The 23,208-nt window shown below is 36.2% G+C and overlaps 1 protein-coding gene across 1 annotated transcript in view; it reads right to left on the bottom strand.

Moving 5' to 3' along the window:
- The window catches only part of RYR2 (ryanodine receptor 2), a 381,210-nt gene that overhangs the window by 230,979 nt on the left and 127,023 nt on the right, over window positions 1-23,208 (bottom strand). Inside the window, exon 4 of the mRNA XM_041413766.1 lies at window positions 16,820-16,840. Within this exon, the coding sequence (XP_041269700.1) occupies window positions 16,820-16,840 (21 nt within the window). The remainder of the gene's footprint in view (window positions 1-16,819; window positions 16,841-23,208) is intronic.

Here is a 23,208-nt window from a genome sequence, read left to right as displayed (position 1 = left end):
ATTTCCAATTTTCAGAGTAATTTCCAAGTTGAACAATACATTCTTATTTATTCCTTGAATAAAACCAAGCTGAATAAAAATACTTTTGTTTTCAAAGAATAACTTATCCATTGAAGTACTACAAGCTATGATATTCAGGAGTGTCAATTATATTAACAAAAACTCTTCACATTTTATTTCCCAAGAATGTGGAGTATACAAAAAAACTTAAAAGTCTTCAGAACGGGCAAAAAATCTAAATATAATAATTTCAGATTGAAAGTACACAGGACTGACAAATTCACACTGCTTGTGAAAACTTCATGTAAACTGCCCATCATCTGTAATATTTCTGCAGCTGGAATACAAGATTAATTTGGAGTCATCTCATTATCCAAAAGTCATTTCTAAAGAAAAGGCAATTTAGAATAGAACAACAAGAATTAGAGCTGAATAAATGAGCATTCAAAAAAATATAAACAGCTTGCAAATTCAATACATTGGAAGACCAGGCAATGACAACAGATTAAGATCTGAGCTGTTTAACTTGATGTAAAGAGTGTTATTGTAAACAAAAATCAAAAACAATAAGCTAAAATTGGGATACATATTTCTATGTTTTCTTAATAGAAAAAGGATTAAAATGCCAAAAAGTACTCAGAAACTACAACCTGAAAGTTATGTAGTAAAATGTGCAAAGATAGAACAATAAAAATTGCCCATTTTACCGTGAATACCATGATTGTCACAGGCACAGACATGTAATCAATCCCCTCACAGACCAAAAGACTCACAACAGCACCTGCACTGCTGTGCCTGTGGTGCACTGCTGCACTTCTGCACACACAAGAGAAGCTGCAGGAAATTAATCATGGTCACATGAATACAAGTTTTAAAACCATTTGTGCTTTTGGAAACCTCACAATGAGACCTTTTATAGGCTGGTGAATAACCCTGTGGCATCCATGATTCTAAGGCAGCTATTACCATTCTATTTTTTTATACTAACAGCCTTATTTCTACTAGGCAAAAACATCCCTTAGACCAATGAGAACCGTACTGCAAGCAAATGCTGACTATTTTTTTGCTGACTTTTCTTCACAGGTCTGCACAATCTTCAAATATGTGAGAAAACAGAAAAAGCTCTGATCTTCAGGGAGGTACCAGAGAGACAGCCATGTGAAAGCATTTAGAAGTATTTAAACAAGACAGTTATTTCAATGCTTTGCATATGTAAAGAAAAAGCTTCTATGATGTTATTATTCAGAAATAAAATTCTTAAGAAAGCCTGAGAGCAATTGCATTTAACACATGACTATTCAAACAAGTCTAGTCACCCACAAAAGAAATTTAAAAATACTGAATGCGTCACACAGGAACTGATTCACACTCTAGAAACACTGATACAAAATAACATAGCGAGTTTTTCAGTAGCATGTAAAGGCTTTTCCTGCTTCATTCTATGAGAGTTCCATATTATTAGAATGGAGTTATTCACATGTGCTACATGGAAAATGACAGTACAAAGACTAAAGTGTAAGGAAAAATAACTTTGATAGACTTCAAAAATAATTTAAAAAAAAAAAAAAAACACAAATGAAACAATAAACCACATCAGTAAATCCTTCAAAAATGCAGTCCATATAATTTACAGTTATGGGATAGCATGACTTAATCACAATCAGCTGTACAGCCTTGTATTTCCTCTGAGCCCCAAATCCAGCCCTAAGAATCTAGATGGAACTTATGACCAATCAATATTGCTTTTAATGGATTTCTAAAAAAATACTGCAAAACTGCTTTCATGGCACTGAATATGGTAACATGGTGGTACAATAAAAGAAGCAACATAGTCCCCATTTTTCTTTGCAAGTGTTTTTCAAGACACCATTATAAGTTTCAAATATGACTATTAGTGGTTGTTTCATATGTACATTGGAGTAAAACAATGTCCTTTAAAGCACTGACTACTCACACTTCATTAAAATGGAACACATAGACAATGGTCATCTCGAACTTAAGTCAGATGCTGGAGACAGCAGCATGTTAGATGTACTACACGAATACTTCCATAAAAACACTAGCAAATATGAATACAAAAGGCATGATGTTCTCCATCACAAGGATGTTCCAGGTTTCATGAAGTTCAGGACCTTATACTGTTAGAAAACTACAAAGTTATTTAAAAAATACTTCTATTTCTAAATCTGGACATTTAGTCTAAATACATAACCAGAAGTATAGAATTAAATACAGAATAGCCTACAGTTACATGTTTTAAACCATTTTAAATTTAAACCTACCACAAGTACAGAAATAAAGCAGGATATTGCACCCACCACTGATGGAAATGCCAAATAATTATATTTACATAAAAAAGGAAATGCTCTTCCAGTGACAAAATCTTTTCCAAGTCCATTCCCCAGGACCCACATTGCAGCTGTCAATTTTTTCATTCAAGAGAATTTATTACATTCTGAAATTCTGTGTTTGATCCATTAGAAATAAATCAAATAGGAAACCCAGACCTGACCACATCTACTGGCATGAAAAAAAGCAACTACCATGTATTCTGAGTACAAGTGTATTTAGGCCCTGGAGTTCCCAATCTGAAACAACCTATGTCAAGATCAGATATGTAAGGCTGTTGATATTGATGCTGAAGAAAGTTTTTAAAACCGGCAGGTTAATGCAAGTATTTATTGTGAGCTAGTTACTGGGGAAAAAAAAAAAAAAAACCACACCAGTGACAGCACAAGAAACGTGCTTTGTTTATATAAAATTCTCTGCAACTTCCTTCATTTAAGCAAATTAAAGCTTTCTATTTAAGCAACCTGCAAGACAAAACCAAAAATTATTGAAAGGATGTGGAATACATTTAAATCTTGAAAACTTTGAATCCTTGCTTAGAAGGAAAACCCCAGATGGCAGAACTAGTCATGAAGTGAAAGGAATCAGGAAATTAATAAAGGGACCTGGGAGGTCATGTCCCATGGCTTAAAACCATCCCACCATGATTCTACACATAAATATTTGCACAACACTACAACCACTTCTGTAGAGGAGATGATTCTCAAAATATTTCCATAGCAACATAATATCTACTCACCTATTGATTTCATTATTAATGTGCAATTTCTCAATCTGTTGTACACCAATGCTGATGGAGGCCAGTATTTATCTAAAATCAGCAATGATGCAGTGCTACAAAGCTGCCTAGAATAGGAGGCCACAATAGGTACGTGTCCAATGAGACCTCTTGCTCCCCACAAGTCCATGCTGTCTAAACTCTTTCACACTGAACACAGCTACAGATGACTAATGAGAGCTTCTTTCTGATACCGAGCAACAGCCAGCTGGGAAGGCTTGTTCTCTTAATATCACTATGATCAATTACATGGAAAGCTGGAAATGAAAAGCTAAAAAAAAAATTCTGATATGGTGGGTTGACTTTGGCTAGATGCCAGGTGCCCCCTAAGCTGCTCTATCACTCCCTTATCTCAGCTGGACAGGGGAGAAAAAGTAAGATGGAAACAGGAGAGATAAGGCAGCTTACTAAAGCAGAAGCGAGAGGTCATGCATGCATACAAGTAAAGGAAAAAAGCAAAAATATTTTATTTGCTACTCCCGATCATCAGAAAATGTCTGGTCACTTCCCCAGAAGCAGGGCTTCAGCATGCATCATGTTGCTCCAGAAGGCAAATGCTGTCAACAACAAATGCCTCCACTTTCTCCTTTTCGTAGCTTTTATATATGAGCTGACATCATATGGTATGGAATATTCCTTTGGTAAATTTAGGTCTAGTGTCCTAGGTGTGTCCTATCCCAAGATCTTTCTGACATCAGCCCATAGATGAGAGGTGGAATGTTGGAGAGACAGTGCTGATGCTGTGCCAGTGCTGCTCAGCAACAGCCAAAACACCGGCGTGTTATTGCCACCAATGCAAAGCACAGCACTATGAGGGCTGCTGTGGGGAAAACAAACTCCATCTCAGCCAGACCTAATACAGATGACAAAGCACTCAGATGATGTGGCTTAAAGCAACTAAATAGCCAGTAGATAGAAAAAAGGCCCTTTTGGTCAGTAATTCAGCCCACCTGAAATCTGAGCATTCTGCTCGTGGTTACACGGAGAGCTGAGGATATCCATGGCTCTAAGTCTGGCATTTCAGTTTTGCAAGATGAGTGCCAAGCAGAGTCCAGAAAACCCAAGCAGTGGTGAAAACAGAATGTGTGGAAACAGGTTGAATCACTGCAGAACTTGCAAAGTAACCCTGGAACAGATCTAGAAGGCTCGCGAGACAAGATTAGTCAGGAAAAACTAAGCAACGGATGCTTGGAATACTAACACTGGGAAATTACATCTTCAGCAACATCAGAGAACTTGAAAATGCTGCAAGCAGTAAAGACTACAAAGCTACAGAGAATAAGCCAAGAAGTTTTACATCTTCTTCTTGCTCACAGAAGTATACATTTTTATTTTAAAATATTGATAAAGAACAGAAGTAATTTCCTCTCCCAAGTCACAGCATCCAGGCCCAGAACCCTTGAATTCTTCTATGGAAGAAAACAACAATCCTAACCCTTTTGCAATTACTGTGCTCTTGGGTTGCCATTTCCAGCGGTTGGCACCAAACAACTAGCATTTAGTTGCTTAAAATTTAAAGATACAAAGTAAATCAATTCACTGACATGAGGCATTGAGATAATATTCCCTCACTCTGCTCCTGTCACATAAGAGCAATACCAAAGGGTGAATTCAAATAGTCTAAAACCCCTTTGTCTCACGGTAGCCTACACACCATGTCATATGAGAACAGCAAATAGGAAGCTGAATCTCTCAAGACATTATATATGCTATACATATTCATGTCTTTATATTTACTCAAACTACTATAGGCTTTCTGTGAAATTCACTATCAAACAGCAAATGCTGCAAAAATTCAGCCATAGAGATTAGCATGATTGATGACTGCTGGTACCTTACTCCCAGATAATGATGGCCACTGTGACCAAAAAATTAAAAATAAAAAAAAAAAGTAACACAAAAAGCAAGAAAAATGTAACAAAACAAACTTCTTTTATTAACTTGATTAGCAGCTACCTCCGATTTTGTGCCAGGCCAAAAAAAGACTAAAAACCTAGAAAAATTACTTCAGGTAAACTATAAGTTTCATAAAGATGGCTTGAATTTAAAGCTGCATCACAACATGTGTTCTATATAAACATCACACAAAAATCTGAATTTGAATAAATCAGCTGGCCAAAAAAACCCCATAAGCATGTCTTACTCTGTTGAGAACACAGAAATATTTACTATCTACATTAAAAAGATAGAATAATTATGTCAAATATTTGTGCCAGCACCATGCTAAATTATCCCGATTTTGCTAACATTGACCTGCTGGAAGGCAGAATTACAAACACTTCAAATATTCACCATTATTAATATTTCTGACACTGCATTTATGTTATCACTTTCCTAGCAATAGGAAGCTTCATGACAATGAATAGCAGACACAGCAGTAAAAATTAATCAAAAGTAAATAATATTGATTGTCTGCTTCCAGATTTATATGTAAAACATTTATATTTATGGCTGGGGCAATACTTCCATTACAAATGCCTACTTTCAAGCACTTCCAGTGTTTTGGAAAAGAAATTGCCCAGGAAGATAAAATTTATCGATTTGTCCTTTAGCCTAGTGAGGATTTCTCTTCCCCCATTCTCCTCCTCTTTATCTGCATAGGACATAAAAAATATTCCTGGTTATTTTAGAGCTAAATAAGTGGAGGAGGTAGGCATTTTTCACAGGTTAAGGATCGTGACTAAGCTTTTTCTGTTGTTGTATGGTACAAGGAATGTGAATCATCCTTGTCACTCAAGAAAGAAACTCACAGATAAAGAATAAGAGTCGAGTGGGAAGGAAAGATGGATCAGCAGAGGAATCATGCTAAGAAAACTCCAGCCCTTAAAATAGAACTGCTTATCTAGCTGAGAATTGCTCACTTTTGGAGAGTGACAGTGAAGCAGGACCATACCATAGTTAAGTAAATTCTTAGGGGATAAAACTCGGTAAAGAAATCAGTTTAGATGTTGAATTGGAAATAGATTAGTAATTAAAGTAGAAAATGGATAAGCACCACATTTTGGAGAAAACTGCAGGTAATTATTTAATGTCAGTTATTCAAAATGCTTGGAGGTTGAAGTGCTTTGTCATATTCTTAATGAGAACAAAAAAAAAAAAGAGACAAAAAAGCAGCCCCAAGAAACAGAGCTCCAGCAAATGCCTGTGACACTCTAAAAGCTGCCCAACAAACCCACAGGTGAGACACAAAACCATCACAACAGCATTATTGTGACAGAAGAAAAAATGTACTGCTTGCTGAAATGTTTTACTGTAACTTCTGTTATTTATTCATTGTCTCAAGATTTGTATTTACCACGTAATGCTACACTTTCACTGAAAGGATTAGTGTGAAGTGAAAATTAGAGAAAGCAGACAAAAATCCTTTCTCTACAGTCTGCCTTTTGTCCTTCACAATCAAAACCCCAAAACAAACCAGAGTCACCGTGGTTTCTAAATTAATTTTTTTTTTTAATTTGGCATGTTTTATGTTCAAGAAGGTGAGTTTGATTCTGTTGTTAAAAATCAATAAATATAATTAATTAAATTTTAGGAATACATAGGAAGTATAATACCAAATGTTTAACTTCCTTACCTTCATCATAAATTTCTGTAGATCCATGAGAAGGGGGAAAAAAAGAGAAAATGTGAAATGAACATTTGCTTTCAGGTGCATAAAAATGGGATTAGTTTCCCCTGAAAAAGTGAGTGGGATACACTCACTAGAAACCACATTTAAAAGGAACATTTATCATTGCGATTAAAATAATTATAGTTCGTGCTAGAAAGCAAAACAGCTACTCTGAACAAGATTTTATCCTTTTTTGTTGTTGTTGTTGCAATAGTTTTCTCAGATTTTTCTTAACTTGAAATAATACAGCACATGAAACGCCTATTGCTTAAAGATTAAACACAGTACAGGTAAAACAAGAGCCATGCCTGATCATCTTAAACAACTTGTTCTGATGAGTTTCTAACAAGTACAATGTGAGTTGTTAAATCCTGCACCCAAAGTGCACTGCTGAAGAGCAACACCACAATTGTACTAACATACTGTATGCAAATGAAAAATAAATTAAGAAAATTTAAATATTAGTAAGACTTCATGCACTGATCTAAAAAATCAAGTGCCGCATGGCTGATGCTAGGAGATTATGGAAATTTTTAGGCAAATTTTCACGAAGCTTGCTCAAGAATAAAAGGAAAATGATGTGTTACATGCAGTGCTTTGCTTTTCTTTGTCAGAGATTTATGTCCACCTTTCCCCTTTTGACCTCATCAGTTCATGTTCTGATATCACAAAGGTTGAAACTGAGGACTGAAGTTTGTCTCTATCCCAGATAAAAAGATATTCTAACTGGAGAGCTTCCAAGCAAGGCTGGCTGTTTTCATTTCATATGTGCTTTTTTAAAGAGAACTATCTGTTCTCAAAGATGTATAAGATGTTCTAGCTAAAAGGAAAAAAACCCTGTAATCTAATAATCTTAAAATGTTCAAAGACTTCTCTCCTTCTCTTCTTTTAGGGCTATTTGGTTGTTATCAGTATAGATTTGTAGTTGTCACTCTGAAATTTTGCTGCTTTTACTGGGTGGCTCAAGAAACTAACTAGGAATCTTTGCTGAGCTTCCTACAGTGAGATGTGTATAAATTAATTTTTACATAAACAATTTATGTAGATAATTAATTCAAATGAATCCTTACATATTTGTGAAAGTTTGTATTTGTCGATACACACTTTCACTTGCCAACATGCTGTCAGTTTATCAAGGACATTAGATCTATCAAAAGATTTCAGTCTCTTCCAGCAGTCATCCATATATAAAATTTTGTTCTGAAAATTACATGACCCCATTGTTTTTTCTCATGTTACAAGTACAGTAAACAACAGCCCTGTAAAACCTTCTGGTTCTCTTTTTGATAATTTATTAAAATGCTTGATTGTAATCTTTTAACTACCTTCAAATTAAAGTGAACAGTTTACATCTTCAAATGATTACTAAAATGATACAGCAGCTTCTTGTGCCGGATTTTTTAAAGACCAGATATAACAAATCATTCTCTTCAGTTGATTGATTAAATGAACTACAGCAAATGAGAAACAACTGTCATCTATTTGGGTCAGTCATATCATGTGCTTTAGAGCTACTTTGGTTCCTTAATACTTTTTAAGATAATTCTTAGATTCTGAGAGCTAGAATGTGCTATGAATAAACCCCTCGAGAAAACCTGAAAGACAACAGTTTGAACACATATCTGTGTGTCTATCCATCGCTTCAAAAATCCACCATACTCTGAAATGTTATCGCAAATACTTAAACATACATAATGCCCACAAATGCAAAGTGAATGACCCTGTCAAAGCTCAGACCAAGCCTGAGAAGTTAGATATCATGACCAGTGAGGGCCACAGTTGCAAGCAAATGGCCAGCAGAGAGGGTTCTGGACACTCCTGCCATACTGTTCTGAAAGAACCTTCTCCAAGGTTTTGAGACCAAATCTCTTCTTAGCTAAATGAGAATGCTTACTCTGAAAAACATTAACTCTCAGCTTGGGAAGAAAAAAAAAGGAGAGAAAGAAAAAAAAAAAAACCAGCAGAAATTATGTACTTTATGTATGCAACAGGTTTTACACAAGAAATTTCCTCAACTCATTCTCTGCAGAGGGCAGAACTTCCTGCTCCTGAACACTTGTTCTCTGTGTCTCAGGACAATGGCATACATGAGTTTCTGGACTAACATTAGCAATTCAGAATGCATATATGAAAATTAAACCGATATAACACACATATAATTTCAAATTTCTTAAAGTCATTCTAACTTCCTGTACAGGTTTTGTCTGGGACAGAGTTAATTTTCTTCCTGGTGGCTGGCACAGTGCTGAGTTTTGAATTTAGAATGAGAACAGTGTCCGTAACACACATATTCTAGCTGTTTCTAAGCAGTATTTATACTAAGTCAAGGACTTCTCAGGTTCTTTTATCACCCTGCCAGAAAGCAGGCTGGAGGGCACAAGAAGGTGGGAGGAGATGTAGCCAAAACAGCCAACCCAAACAGGCCATAGTCATGCTTTGCATACAAACTGGGGAGAAAGCTGGCCTGGGGCCACTGCTCAGTAACTGGCTGGGCATCAGTTGGTGAGTGCTGAGCAATTGTATTGTGCATCACTTGCTTTGAATATTCTAATTCTTTTTTTCACTATTATTATTATTATTTTGTTTTCTGTCCTACTAAGCTGTCCTTATCTCAACCCACAAACTTTAACTTTTTTTCTTTCAATTCTTGCCCTCATCCTATTGCTGGTTGGGGAGGCAGTGAGCTAGCAGTGTGGTGCTCAACTGCTGCAGATTTAAACCCCATCAATCCTTTCTGGAGCCCTAAACGGGGCACAAAGGGGTGAGATAACAACAGATCTGACCAGAGAGTGTTATAAAAATTATTTATAAGCATTCATTTTATTAGTGTATTAGTCTCTGGTCACAATGTTGACTTAGTTGCTCTAAGAGTCCATGGAAATGTAGAACCATAGAATGTTTTGGGTTGTAGGAAACCTTTAAAGATCATCTAGTCCAAACCCTCACAATGAGCAGTTGGACCTTCAACTAGAACAGGTTGCTCAGAGCTTCATCCAATCTCACTTGAATGTTTCCAGGGATGGGGCACCCACAACTTCTTTGGGCAACCTGTTCCAATGTCTCACCACTCTCAGAAAAAACTTCTTTATATCTAATATAGAATGACCCTTTTTCAGATTAAAACTACCAAACCCTTCCTATCACAACAGGCCTTGATAAAAAGGCCACCTTTCTTACAGCTGCTGTACACATTCTCAAAGTTGAATTATGTAACATCTTACCTGTGGTATGCGTTCCCTGCCATGCTGTTTATCACTTCTGGGGGCTGGATTAATGCCATTATTTAGTCGTATTTTGTAACACTGCATTAGGACAGGTTAAATTGAGGGTCGTGAGACTAACCTGGAGTTCGTACACAGCATTGCCATCACCTCTGTGTTCCAGGAGCCATCTACTGTAAACTATTGATAATTACACCTTTTATTTTTACTTCAAGGAGAGCCAATCTATGGAGGAGACACCTTCCTCCATCTTCCCCTTCTCCAGGCTAATTACAACAGTGCTTGAGAATTCTGAATATGCTCAGGATGTTCAAACCAGCATGTTCCTATTGCTAGGGCTCCTGAATGTTTTTCAGGTCTTGTTTATGGTTAACTATTTAAGAGTATCACCCACAGATCTGCACTGAGGCTGGATATTGAGGAGTGGCAGGGTATGTGGGATAGAATACACAAGTGGTTAGGACAGTGGCCACCTCCAACATTTTGGAATTACACCTCTGAACAAGTGCAGAATCCTGAGAAACTAGTAAAATATTTGGAAGAAGTATTCTGTCATCCTGGCAATTCCAGAAAGACACAAATCACCTGCTGAGGCCTGACTCAGTCCTAATGAGTCCTGTTCAACATTATTCAGTACCCTCAAGGGGATGAAAGAGTATCTTCTGAGAAGGAGGAGGAAGAAAAAGGGAGGAGGAGGAAAAAGGCAGACTATCCCAAAGCAGGGCCATCACAAGAACAGGAGGAGGGAGAGAGGCAGACACTGATAGGGGAGAAGAAAGAGCAAAAACTCAAAAATGAGGTGCCAACCACCGGACCTCTTTCACTGAGTGAGCTGTGAGATGTGTGAAAAGATTTCAGCTGCTGTCTAGTGTCTATGTTAGCCCATTGTCACCTTGCTGCTACCATGTTGGGAAAAAGGGAGCAGCAGCCCGGAATTAGAGGGTGAGGAAGCAAAACAGCTGGGATTCCTTTCCAGGTAATGAAGCATTGACAAAGTGGATGGAAAAGAGGTACTAGTCCTTAGGTTCTGAAGGCAACTTCTGTCAGATGTTAAAGAAAGATATTATATGTCACGTAGGCAAGTGGACCACCACTGAGAAAGATATCCAGTACCTGAGGAAATTAGCCATGCTGGAGGTGGATGAACTGGCTGGCCAACTCCAGCAACATGAAGAAAATCTTTCTTCCTTCATCATCTCAGCTGTGGAAAAACTGGTGCAGCAGCACAGAGATCCAACTCCCCACCTACATGGACCAGTATCTCAACTATTAGGAGTAAGCTTCTTCTGCTCAAAAGAGAGGACGCAGTGAGTACACACCACCCTGTGGTTTGACCTGAGTGACCACAGAGAGGAGATGAGGAACTAAGCTGGAAAATCTGCCTCAGTCCTAGAGGTACAAATATGTGAGTTGCAAGGAAAAACAATCACAAACGTGGTTCTTCCAGGAAAATTGCTGGTCCAGTTTCATGTGGGAAGTTCCCCAGAGCAGAAGGGCTGACCATACTCTTGATTGAAGGGACTTCTGATTCATATTTACAAGAAGTGAATAGTCAATACTATTGCTAGGACTACAAGGACCTTGCCCACAGAAAGATGGGTGAAAGGCACAATTGGACTTCACTGGACTGTGTAGATCCAATGGTCTGGCTCATCAGACCCACAGTGGCAAAAGGCTCTATGTACAGTTGTAATACCTTCAATTCCCATTTTTGTTTCTGGAGCGACAGGGAGATCCTAAAAACTGACTGTATTGGAAGTTGAACAGGGCCTGACTAGGAATGAGTGGCAAAAGCCCTCCCCTGTGACTGGGGTGATGGGAGTGTGTAAGCAGTCAGTACAATAAACCCTGTACAAGTGAGACCAATGCAAATTTGATGACTAAATGCACTGAAATTACCACTTTCTTCTTCTCTTGTTAAAGAAATCAGTGTCCTCTAATTTTTAATGCTGTTTCTTTAGTGCCCAGTTTTTTCAGAGAGATAGGACTGGTAATTGAATGTAACCAACAACAGGATAATCATATTCCTCTGATTAAGTCTTCAGTTGCATATGCCATCTGACCTTTCAGGGACAAATACTTATGTGAGTGCATAGCATCAAACAAATATCTTCATGGAGGAACTAAACTGAGCACTCAGCAGCTGGAATACTTGACTGGCTTGGAACAGGACTTGAAAAAGGAAAAGTAATAAAAATGCCATTGCAGAACTTCAAATCATTATATTTGAGGAACATAACACCCATCATTCTATTCATACTCTTAATTAATTCCTCCTTCTCAAAAAAAAGCAAATAATTGACATTTAAAACCTAGTGAAGGTTTATCTGAGTTCACTTAGGATGTCTTTTTAATATAAGTATTTTCAGCTGTTTGAGGCTATTATATTCCCTGGCTTCTTGCACAGCTTTCAGGTAGCTTATCATTTACTATTCTAATTTATCATAATTTTACCTTAATTCTTGGGCTTTCTGGCTAGATGCAAAGAGAAAAAATATGATTTCTATTTTATTTGTATTTTTTAATAGGAAAACTGCCAAAAATCCTTTAATTTAGACAATCTCCTGACTACATCTTTTGTATAATTTTTGTAGCATTCCATTTGCTACTTAGAAATATTAGCTCTTTACACTAACCTATCCAACAAGTATTGAAAACAAGTAAACTGAGACAGTTTGCCGTAATTCACAGAAATTACTATTGCTATGTAGAGCACAGCTTGAAATTCTTGGATGTATAACAGGGACTGAAGGAGAAACACCAAAGAAACTCCAGCATACATTTGGAAATGTCACTATTTGATTGAGATTAGTTTTAATCAATTTGCACACAGATTTCTTTTGAAATTAAAAAGTGTACTTAGAAAATGTTTATATTAGGGTTTTTCTGCAAGTGAATTAGACTTGGGCTGCAATTCGCATCTGCTATAATATACAATACTCTAAGGATGGAATTACAGATGTGGTTGAAACTATCACTGTAGTGACATTTTAAGCAGCATTTCCATAGTCACTCCATTTTGATATTCCTGTTCACTTTAACATCATACATTATTATCTCACATTTTCCTTCAAGACGTGTATTAGAACTGAGTTCTCAGTATATGAAACTGAGTTAACACTGCTCATATTGCTCCCTACATTGAACCACCTCTGCAGTCTATGTTACATCTAAAATTTGATGTAACAAAATTTTGCAAAGTCTTTATATTTGAGGATTAAATATTTGTGCACAAATAATGTATTTTCCCACAGCAATATGAAAAATCAATCTATAGTTAAGCAAATTAACTGTGAGCAAGAAATTATAAGAAAAAAATGTCTTTATATAATTCATTTAATGCTTGAAAATCATACTGATTATAAAGTACTGATGTGCAATCAATTACTTTAATAGAACTGAAGATGTATTACTTGAATAATTTCCCTTGATGAAATCTTGTTTTGAGGCCCACTCCAACCTCCACAAGAACCCTAGGTTGTTTCCATTAGTCAAATTCCATTTGTTATATTTATCCAGTCCACACTACTAAAGTGAGAATTTATTCACTACTTCTCAACTTACAAGTCTCTGTAATGAAAGCAATTCTTTTGAAAAGTGTCTAAAGTGTGTTTTCTTACTCTGCAAGTTTTTTTTCTCCAAAGAAATTGAAAATTAGCATTAGTGGCATAAAACTGAGCTAACATAGTTACTACTTGAGGCAAAGAGAAAAAAAATTACCATTACCCTCAGTGGAAGATGTTTCTCTGTCTCAAAAACTGAAGACAATCCTACAATGTTATAATTAGCATAGCTTTGCCATCAGCCAGGGTAAACATGAAAATTCTTGTACCTTGCACTCTGAAGTTAAGAAAAAACACACTTAATTTCCTTTCAAATAAAAAGCTCTTCAGAGTAATCCCTCCTGAAAACAATAAATCTGGATGGCTTTTAATGCCGAATTTTCAAAATAATTTACCAACTATATGTAGTCAAATGTGTAAAAAAGGCCAAATTATTACATCACCAGAGATACCCAAGAAAATTTCTCATCCTTACACTGAAACCTGCTGTAGAGCTAAGCATTTATCCTGAAAGCCACGGCAGACATTCAGGTGCTTTTATGAGTACATTAGTCCTGCTGTATGCAAGTATACAAACCTCCCTTGAGATCACAAATTTGTAAGCACATTGCTAATTTACAAAAAAAAAAGACACTTTATTTCCCTTATTTCATAAATACATTAAAGAAAAAAAAAGTCAGGGAGATTAAAGGAATTCCTTTCACTATGTGCTATTCAGTTTCATCTTACTGCATTACTGTTATTTTCTCTGTAAAGAAAGTACATTCAGGGTCTTCTAAATTTTGGTTCAAATTTAATAAATCCCTTTGATCAAATACAGGGGGTTCCCCACCTTGGCAGTTTTATAAAAAGCAGAAAAGCCGGTTTCAGATATGAAATGGGAACCAGGATGCCTTACTTCCACTAACTTCTACATTGGGCAAGATATCTTTAATCTACTTGATTCTTCACTGAAGTAGATCTACAAGCCTTCACACTCATACCTGCTCAGAGACAAAAGGATGAAGCCAAGAGTTCAACAAGTATCTTAAAGCCATTTCATTTGTACCCAGCTTCAGCTGAGAGCACATCCCTTCAGTAGAATAAAGATTTTGGAACAAAATCACAAGAAGAATTATAGTCATTTGACAGAAGTACACAGGAACTGGAGTAATTTCTTCTAAAACTTTCGTTAGTACACTTCACAGGCTAGAACAGCTCAGGAGTGAATGACTTTAGCTTATCCTTTGAACAGCATGAAACTGTTTACAGCAAGGTTTAGCTACTAATTTGCTCATTAATTCGACATGAAGCTTCTCTCTGGGCTTGGGCTTTAAGGTTTCCACAGACGGATATAACCAAACACACTTGCATTAACCTTGTGTGCTCTATGCTGGGAAATGGCTTATCAAGAGATGCATGTGTTAGAGTGAGGTGTCTGCCCCAGTGAGCATGCAGCTTTACAGCAGCCAGCTCTCTACTGTATTAATTCACTGCACGTCCAGTCCATCATAAGACCTCTGGTAACACTCTGGAGCTACAGAGGGAGTTAAAAGCTCCTTTACAGGCCAGACTGGAGCTTCATCTGAGAGAGAATAACTTTATGTATGAAATAAAGCCAGTATGTGCTCCACCCCCATCAGAGAGGTTGTCTGGATTATAGAATCAGTCTATTAGAAAAATTCTTTACCCAGTTTAACTTAGAATGACACATTTAGCTTCAGTCTCATGGGAACCAGTTCTTTTAAAAATGGTTTAAGAACACATTTTGATGAAGCAGTCTTTCTGAAGCAAGATTTTGATGTTACTAAGTTCTGAATTTAAAAACAAACAAAAACAAAAACCACCAAAAAACAAAAACAAACATTCAAAATAGCAGATCTGATTTCTATTTATGCAAGTAATACTACATTTTCCATTAATAGATTATGAATGCTTCAAAATAAGTCACATCAGTGTCGTCAAGAAAATTCTGGCATATAATATTTATTGTGTTGTGGAGTATGAGGAGAGGTGTCTGTACAGTACTGAACATGCTTTTTATTGTTATTTTTCCTCTTTACAGTAAAATTTTTCATAGGAAAAAAACAGCAGAATCTAAAGATGTATAACCCAGCTTTCTCAACCGTAATTATAAACTGGACAAAATTAAAAGATAACTTCACCATCAGTATGTCTTAAAAACACTTAAAATCAATGGATGGTTGTCATAAATACCAGATCCACAGAATATAGATAATGCTGTCATACTGACACAATTAACAAAAATTAACACTTAACTGCAGTTATTTTTTAATAAATATTATAAACATCTACCTATGTATGTGACATGACACAGATATTTTCAAGTACAGTAGAAATGGTGTAGAAAAGCCTAAGCCATTATTTAAACAATGTACTTACCTACAGGAGTCTCAGGCAAGCTCTACTACTACTTACTATAAAGATGTAATAATCACAGATTAAAATTCTGTAATTTCTGGCTGAAATAAAATGAGACCAGTGCTATAGTTATGTTATTGGCCATATTTCAGAGGACACCTGAGAGGGTCTCTGCTCATGTGCAGCCCAAACAAAGTATTATGAAACCAAGGATACCTACTATAGTCCAAGCCTTCAGAGAGGCCTCAAATATTTTCAAGGTGAACAAACAATTCTACACACATTTTACGACCACTAACTCTCACATAACACTGACGTTAGAGCTTACATTGAAGAAAAACATACATAAATATGTCCCACAGAGGGGAGTTGTATCAGATGCCCAAACAAATATGTATGGTATACACAGACACAATAGGAAAGGTCTTAACAACACATTAAGCAGAGAACTGTGCTTTATTTGCTAAGACCTAGGAAATATTGGCTTTATTCTGTAGCAGCTGTTCTACATCACTAAATGTATTTTGTGTATTTGCAGCCACACACAGCATCACACATTATCAGTATTAACTATCTTACTGTCATGCAGGTTAAGATTACAGTGTCTATACTGGAAAAGACAGGGTGGGTTACAGAATGGAGTTATAACATTAGACAGCAGGGCTCAAAACTGAAAAGACATAATCATACATTTATATTAGAGGATTCTGTGATCAAATTTAAAGAGATAAAAGTCACTGTGGTAACATGAAATTTGGTCGGACAATTCAGGAGTGACCAGATTTTACATGACCATATATTCACCTATTTTTTTAGGTTTTTTTGAGCCGTGCAAGTTGAAGGATCATGAACACACCAGGTATCAAAACAGACAGATTAGACTCAGTGGCAACATGAAACATTTGGGATCAAGTGAATAAAAGACAGAATCACATACCCATTTTTCCACATCAACTAGCTGTAGAAAGAAAAAGCAAGAAATCAGTAAATCTCTTTCCTTAAATACAGCATATCAAAGTCTATTTTGAAGTTAACATTTCATATTTTCAGAAATGTATCTAGTATGAAAGAAAATGTATTCTATAGCTTCTAGTAATGAAGATATTCTCCTGGCATCTTCACTTTAAAATGCCAATACCTCACTTTCTGTCTTTATTTTGTGGAAAGCATTTCCAATTCTAGAAGTCAAGAATGTCCATCTAAAATCAGGTAATAGGCAGCAAAGGAAGACTGATGCTGAATTACTTCCACACTGCACTCAGTACCAACCAGTCAAAAATGCAGAATACAGTATCCTATAAATTGTCTCTCCATTTCCTCTTGAGTAAAGTTCTGACATTAGTGAACATCATTCACTTGAAAAGGTTTCATTGCAAACCATTCATGGTTTGCCATTTTAAAGAATGCCATAATATTAAAGTTAAAATTAGGGGTACCTGTCAAACCCTGATCCTACAACCTGCAGCATATGAGAATATCTTGCATAAGAACAGAGAACAGCACATCATAATGTCATCCATTTCTTCTATAGGGAAAGTGAGAATAACTCCAAAAGCTTAAGGTTTGACATTCAGAAAACTGTTTCAGGACTCATTAAGGAAACAGATTTTAAATCATTCTCTGTAAAAAGTCTCTGGACTATCTTACAGTCTCAGAAAGGATTGAGGATATCTACTAGAACACAATTCAGCTACTAGAACAGATAGTATGCCACGACCTATTAAATACTTAGTTGGCACTAAGAGCAGTATATCTGCAGTAGATTGGTCTCTGGACTTTGCGCAGAAAATGCTGCAGAATATCATGCCTTCAGTGGTTTTACTGCATTCACATATTGACCTTTTGTTAGCAGATGGCACATACAAGTTTAATAATTTAAGATAGCTTGGTGCAAAGCAGGAGCAATTTTCAAAACCAGTAATATCTGGATGTCAACTTGCTTGTGAAATTACTGTAATAAAAGACAATGTATTTAGTTCTCATCTGTTAAAATAGCTCAATTGAAAGTAAACTTTCTTGCTTTTAATATACATTTCAATTAAAGAGCAGCTTTATGTTTTTGTTCAGTGCTACACAAAATTCTGATTTGCTGCTATTTATTTTCTTAGCAATCTTGACTGTGACTTATTATCAACCACAGCTGCACAAATGCCTCCTCAAAAACAGCTACAAGATAAGAAATTATTTGATAAGATGTTGGCAAGTTATAAAAGTAAGCAATGATTTAAATCTAAATGCAACTACACGGCCTTAAAAAAATACAGTAAGGAATAGCCAAGTTAGATTTACGTCCAAGTATTTCTTTTATTACCTTGCCTTTGATACATCCTTTATTTTGTTAAAATTTTATATGCACTGAAAACAGCACTGCAAGCAATTTGCCTGTGTGACAATGCTAGAAAGAGTTGATGCATGCTTTATTGCCCTGCTCTGAGAAGAAATTGCTGTCCCAAAGTGTAAGCGAACAAGCAGCCTCAACTGTTATCAGAGAACCCACTCAAAGCTCAACAGCCATTATCAGTTTTACAATTAATTGCCTTATAATTGCTGGATTGTCCACTTACTTTATTTTAATGAACACCAGATAGCTTTATGAGTCATGTGCAATATTTTCCAAGTATTTATACACTGCACACACTAATTCTGCATTGGTATATTCATGTTTAACTAGAATGTCTCTCAGAACAGCTGCTTGAACAGTGCATGTACGCTTGTCAGACAGTACAGTTTGACACCTACATGGAAATAACTATGAATTTATCCAAAAACATCTGATTCTGAAAGCGTGGAACAGTGCACAGCACAATAAGACCCTCCACTTGTAATTACAGCTGTAGGTTATAGGCCTTCTGCTGTGAGGTTCATCAGAGCCCTCCCAGGCCCTGCTGTGCTCCCGTTTCATCTGTGGGAGAGACCTTTGAGTGACTCAAGTCACAAGAAGACATTTCTTTCTTACAGACCACTTTGTCACAATTTCTAAGACTTTTTTTGTGCAGCACATGAAGATAAAATTTTGTCTGCTTTTGGAACCTATTCTGGGAGACTTGTGACTTGGACATTTAGTATCCCATTTGGGGGAGGAAAAAGACTTAGGAATGCTAGAATATTATATTTACCCATCTGGAAATTTCTAGGAATATAGATTAGGTAAAGCTAAAAATAAATAGGATTACTCATATCCAAGAGTAATTATCTTAATATAGATAAAATAAATGTAAAACTCACATAAACAGAGATGAAATGGTTGATACCTCAGTCTTGCACATGTATCTAAGATCTAAGCTGTGATTCAGAAAATAAGCAAGCAAATGCTTCACAGCACATCTAAATACAGATCCTGCTTCACACTGACACCTCCATCTTTTGTCTGTCTTCAAGACTAGAAGCCACAGAAACCGTTTTCCCATGGATTTCCCAGCACCCATCCAAATTTAGGAAACACTAAAATTCAAAGCTTCTGTTGCTATAGATGCATTGGTCAGTAATCCAAGGGGAGAACTGAAAAAATAAATTAAAAACCTAACAAAACGAAACAAACAAAAAATCCACATACACACCAGAGAGTGAACAAACAAGCAGACAAATTCTAACATTCTCTTATACCAGACAAAATTTTATTACCTCTCTTTTTTGCAGTGCTTACTGTTCTTGGACTTGAAATTACCTGTTCTTACCATAAATAACTCAGGCTTTACTGAGTTGTTCACCTGTTAGGAGGTGTAGACCTTTCAAACTAGTCTAGGAAGATTTAAAATTCAGGAAGGGCTATGGACATGGTAGGCAGGGACTGGCAGACACTTCCGAAGTTACCTCTCACTGTGGCATCTCACAGTAACTGCTTCATTTCAATCATACATTACATTAAACACAGTCCAAAAGAACAGTATGATCATTTCTTTCATAAAGCACAGGAATTTTTGCCTAGTCAGAAAAAAAAAAAATCCAGATCCCTGGAATTCAATAACTTTTTTTCATCCAGCTCATTTTCTCTCCTGACCACTAAGTCACATTTTTTTGAAAAATAAAACCTTTAGTTATGTATGTACTGATTTTTTTTCCTCTTCTTTCTTCTTCTGTTCTCTTACCCAAAGAGTATCAGGATTTACAACACTTCCTTCAGCAGAGGATGCAGGATGCATATTAAAATATATATAACCTCAAAGGCAGTGTGCTACTTAGAAATATTCTTTCCTCATGTACCTGGGTACTCAAAGATTTTCTGAGGAAAAAAACCAAAAAAACATGGCCCTGCCTAACACTGGATATCATAATTTAGTGAGTACATTTCCATATGGCAATTCTGAGTACAGGAATTATCTTGCCATGAGAACATCAGAGTTAGCAAAAGACTGAAGAATATATCACCTCTGAAATTTATTTAGTGATTCTGAACTACTTATACTACAATAATAATTTTACTGAAAGCTACTATTTGAACACAAAAGAATTATTTCACTGCCTACTGTCAACAAGTAGCCATCAACCTAAGTTAATGAGTAAAAATTTTGACACTTGAAACTGGAGAGCAATGGATAATAAAATGGCACAGCACCCATATATCTGGGTCTATCTAAAATATACAAGTAGTGCTATAAAATTAACCCAAGGATTCCAAGTTTTCTTCTAAGAATCAAGCAAAAGATCAAAGATAGCATTTAGAATGATGAAATAATCTCCCTCCTTGATCTGGAAGAGAGCAATATACTACAGTCTTAATATTTCCCTTAAAATTTAAGGTAGCTCTAGCAAGAAGAGCATACAGCCAAAACCTAATAATAATTTACTGCTATGCTAATCCAGAAACCTCAGAGTGATCTGCACTTGCTGACTTCTCTTCAGGGGCACATCAAGCTCCAATCTTTTCAGTCAAGCTCTCATTTTAAATGCATTTAATCCAAACTGGAAAGCTGTTTTTTTCATCATTTTTTCCCAAGCACTGCAGATCCCCAGAACTACACTGACCAGACATAAAAGCCAGTTAAAAGAGCAGGAATGTTATTCTGATAACCCTACTTCCTCTTGCCATGAACTTAAGGAGCCATGAAATAACAGCAGAGAGATAAAGAGGGATCTTGCCAGCATTATGAGGAGTTTTTTTCATTTTTTAAATTTGACAAAAAGCAAGATCACAGAACGTGTGCTGAATATCCACTAATACAGAGGCATTAATTACAAGTGCAAAAGCTACAAAGTAAGCTACTTTAAGCTATGAAAACAACCTCCCATTCCTAATTCTGGCTTCTGTATTCTGTTTCCCTTCATCTTCTTGAGCAGTACACAAAAATACTAAGGAATTTTATTTCACAGTGTATAGGAGAATCTCAGCTGCCTCTGCATAATCACATTCTCTACAAATATTTACGAGAACTGCCATGATAATTATAATATATTGCCATGATCCACACATGGCATTGTGACTGAAATCTCAATAAAGAAATATGTAACATTCACTAATAGATGTTATATCTACCCTTGCACTTAGACTCATTTATCTGAACCAAAGTCTTATTTTAAATGTTGCTTTTTTTTTGTTATTTCTCTGTTGTGGAAACTGAGAACATATAGTAAAATCTTTGTCTAAAACTTTAATAAAAATAAGCAAGGTGAGAATAATTAGAATTGAACTAGATTCCAAGTGGAATTGTATTCTTTCCTTCTATTACAACACTTGATTAGCTTCATCAACACCTTGGCTTCCTGAATTTAATATTAAACAAGCTAATTAACAACATGCCTTCTCTCCCAGCCCAGGTTGTCTTCCAATGTAAACTTTTGTCATCAAGACACTTAAAGCTGTGCTTTCATGTCTACTTGTTTTAACTCCTTCTCTGCATGTAACTTAGATCAGAAAATGTTACTGGGTAGAAGCAAAGTAACTTCTCTCCCCCCAATATCATTTTTTTACTGACTACTACCCTAGAAAGAAAACTTTGAGCACATTAGCACTCCAAGGGTCGTGTTAATGCCAAAAAAAAAGCTTGCTGCTATCTACCTCCACAATAGGAAAATTTTATAGGAAAATAATAATGTTTTATTTCATGCCATACATCCTCATCCCAAACACAGTGCACACACTAAAGAAGGGCCCATGTGCCAGGCCAGAAGTATTTGGATGTCACAATTCTGTGATTTGAAACAGATACTGATTTTATTCCTGTCCTTGCTTGACCCTGATGATAAGAAGAGTGCAAAAACACTGCGTCTGCCATTCTTGATCTTTTCCAGTATTTGCACTTGATCAAAGCGCAGTTGATCAAAGCCAAACCATATACTTTTTGTGCCTTATTTGAAATAGCCTGCTAGCAATCACTTCTGATGCTAAATAAGGCTCACTGAGGATGAGATGATAGTACATGTTTCTCTGTAAAAGCTCCATGCTTTTTTTCCCCCACTGTTTTACTTCCCATTCCTATTTGCACTATGGCTTCACTAAAATGTGTAGTCAATATTTTAAGTAGAATAAGACTCTAGCTCACCTTTTTATAAAGTTTTCAACTGGTATCAAATATGTACGTCCATCTACATGATACAAAAACCCACACAGCATTAAACATTGAGATCCTCTTCCTCTCCTTCCTCTTCCTTCTGTCACTTTCTGTCCTTGCAGTAAGCAGCACTTGGGTCATGTAAACTCAAAAGTCTGGGATGGACAGCCTTGCAGTAAGTACAAGCTAATGTTGTTGGACACAGCAACTATGTCCCTCTTTATGACATGCCACCATCTGATAAAGACTTGTTCAAAGAATTTATTAAGAAAATTACTGCACTTTGTTATTTTAGTGAGTTATGACAGGTACCTGTAGCCAACCTCTAGACTAATGAAAAAACTCAAAGTATAGAAATGAAAAGCTCTAACTTGGTCTTTTTTGCCCAAAAGTTTGATTAAGAAAACTTTCAGGTCAGTAATAGGAAATTAAAAGAGCTCTGGTTTGTTATATCAAGAAACCTCTGGTTAATTTCTGACTCTTCCTTCCTACATGTGGGGGTTCTTCTGGTAAACCTGAAAACATTTTCAGCCTGTCATATTCACAGCTGCTGTTAGCTTTCAAATAGGTTATTAACTAGGCTACTGTAGTGTGAATCAGAGAGCTGAAATTTTCAAGAGTGCATTTAACTGCCAATCTTCATACTTTTTTTAAGGAAGTACCTTGGTAACTTGGCTTATTCATTAACATACAGAACATTTATTAAAATAAATGGGAGGTGTTACTTCTTTCCGCTGGCATGAGAGATGAAATTATTTTGCCCTTCTCCCATGCTGAGAAAATGACAAAGCTGCCAGCTCACTGTGTTATCTTGCTGCTTACTAATACAAAGTAATTAATG

This window comes from Onychostruthus taczanowskii, unplaced genomic scaffold (genome assembly GCF_017590055.1).
Source record: "Onychostruthus taczanowskii isolate IOZ18803 unplaced genomic scaffold, ASM1759005v1 scaffold104, whole genome shotgun sequence".
Taxonomy (NCBI): domain Eukaryota; kingdom Metazoa; phylum Chordata; class Aves; order Passeriformes; family Passeridae; genus Onychostruthus; species Onychostruthus taczanowskii.
This window is presented reverse-complemented; position numbering and strand designations above follow the sequence as displayed.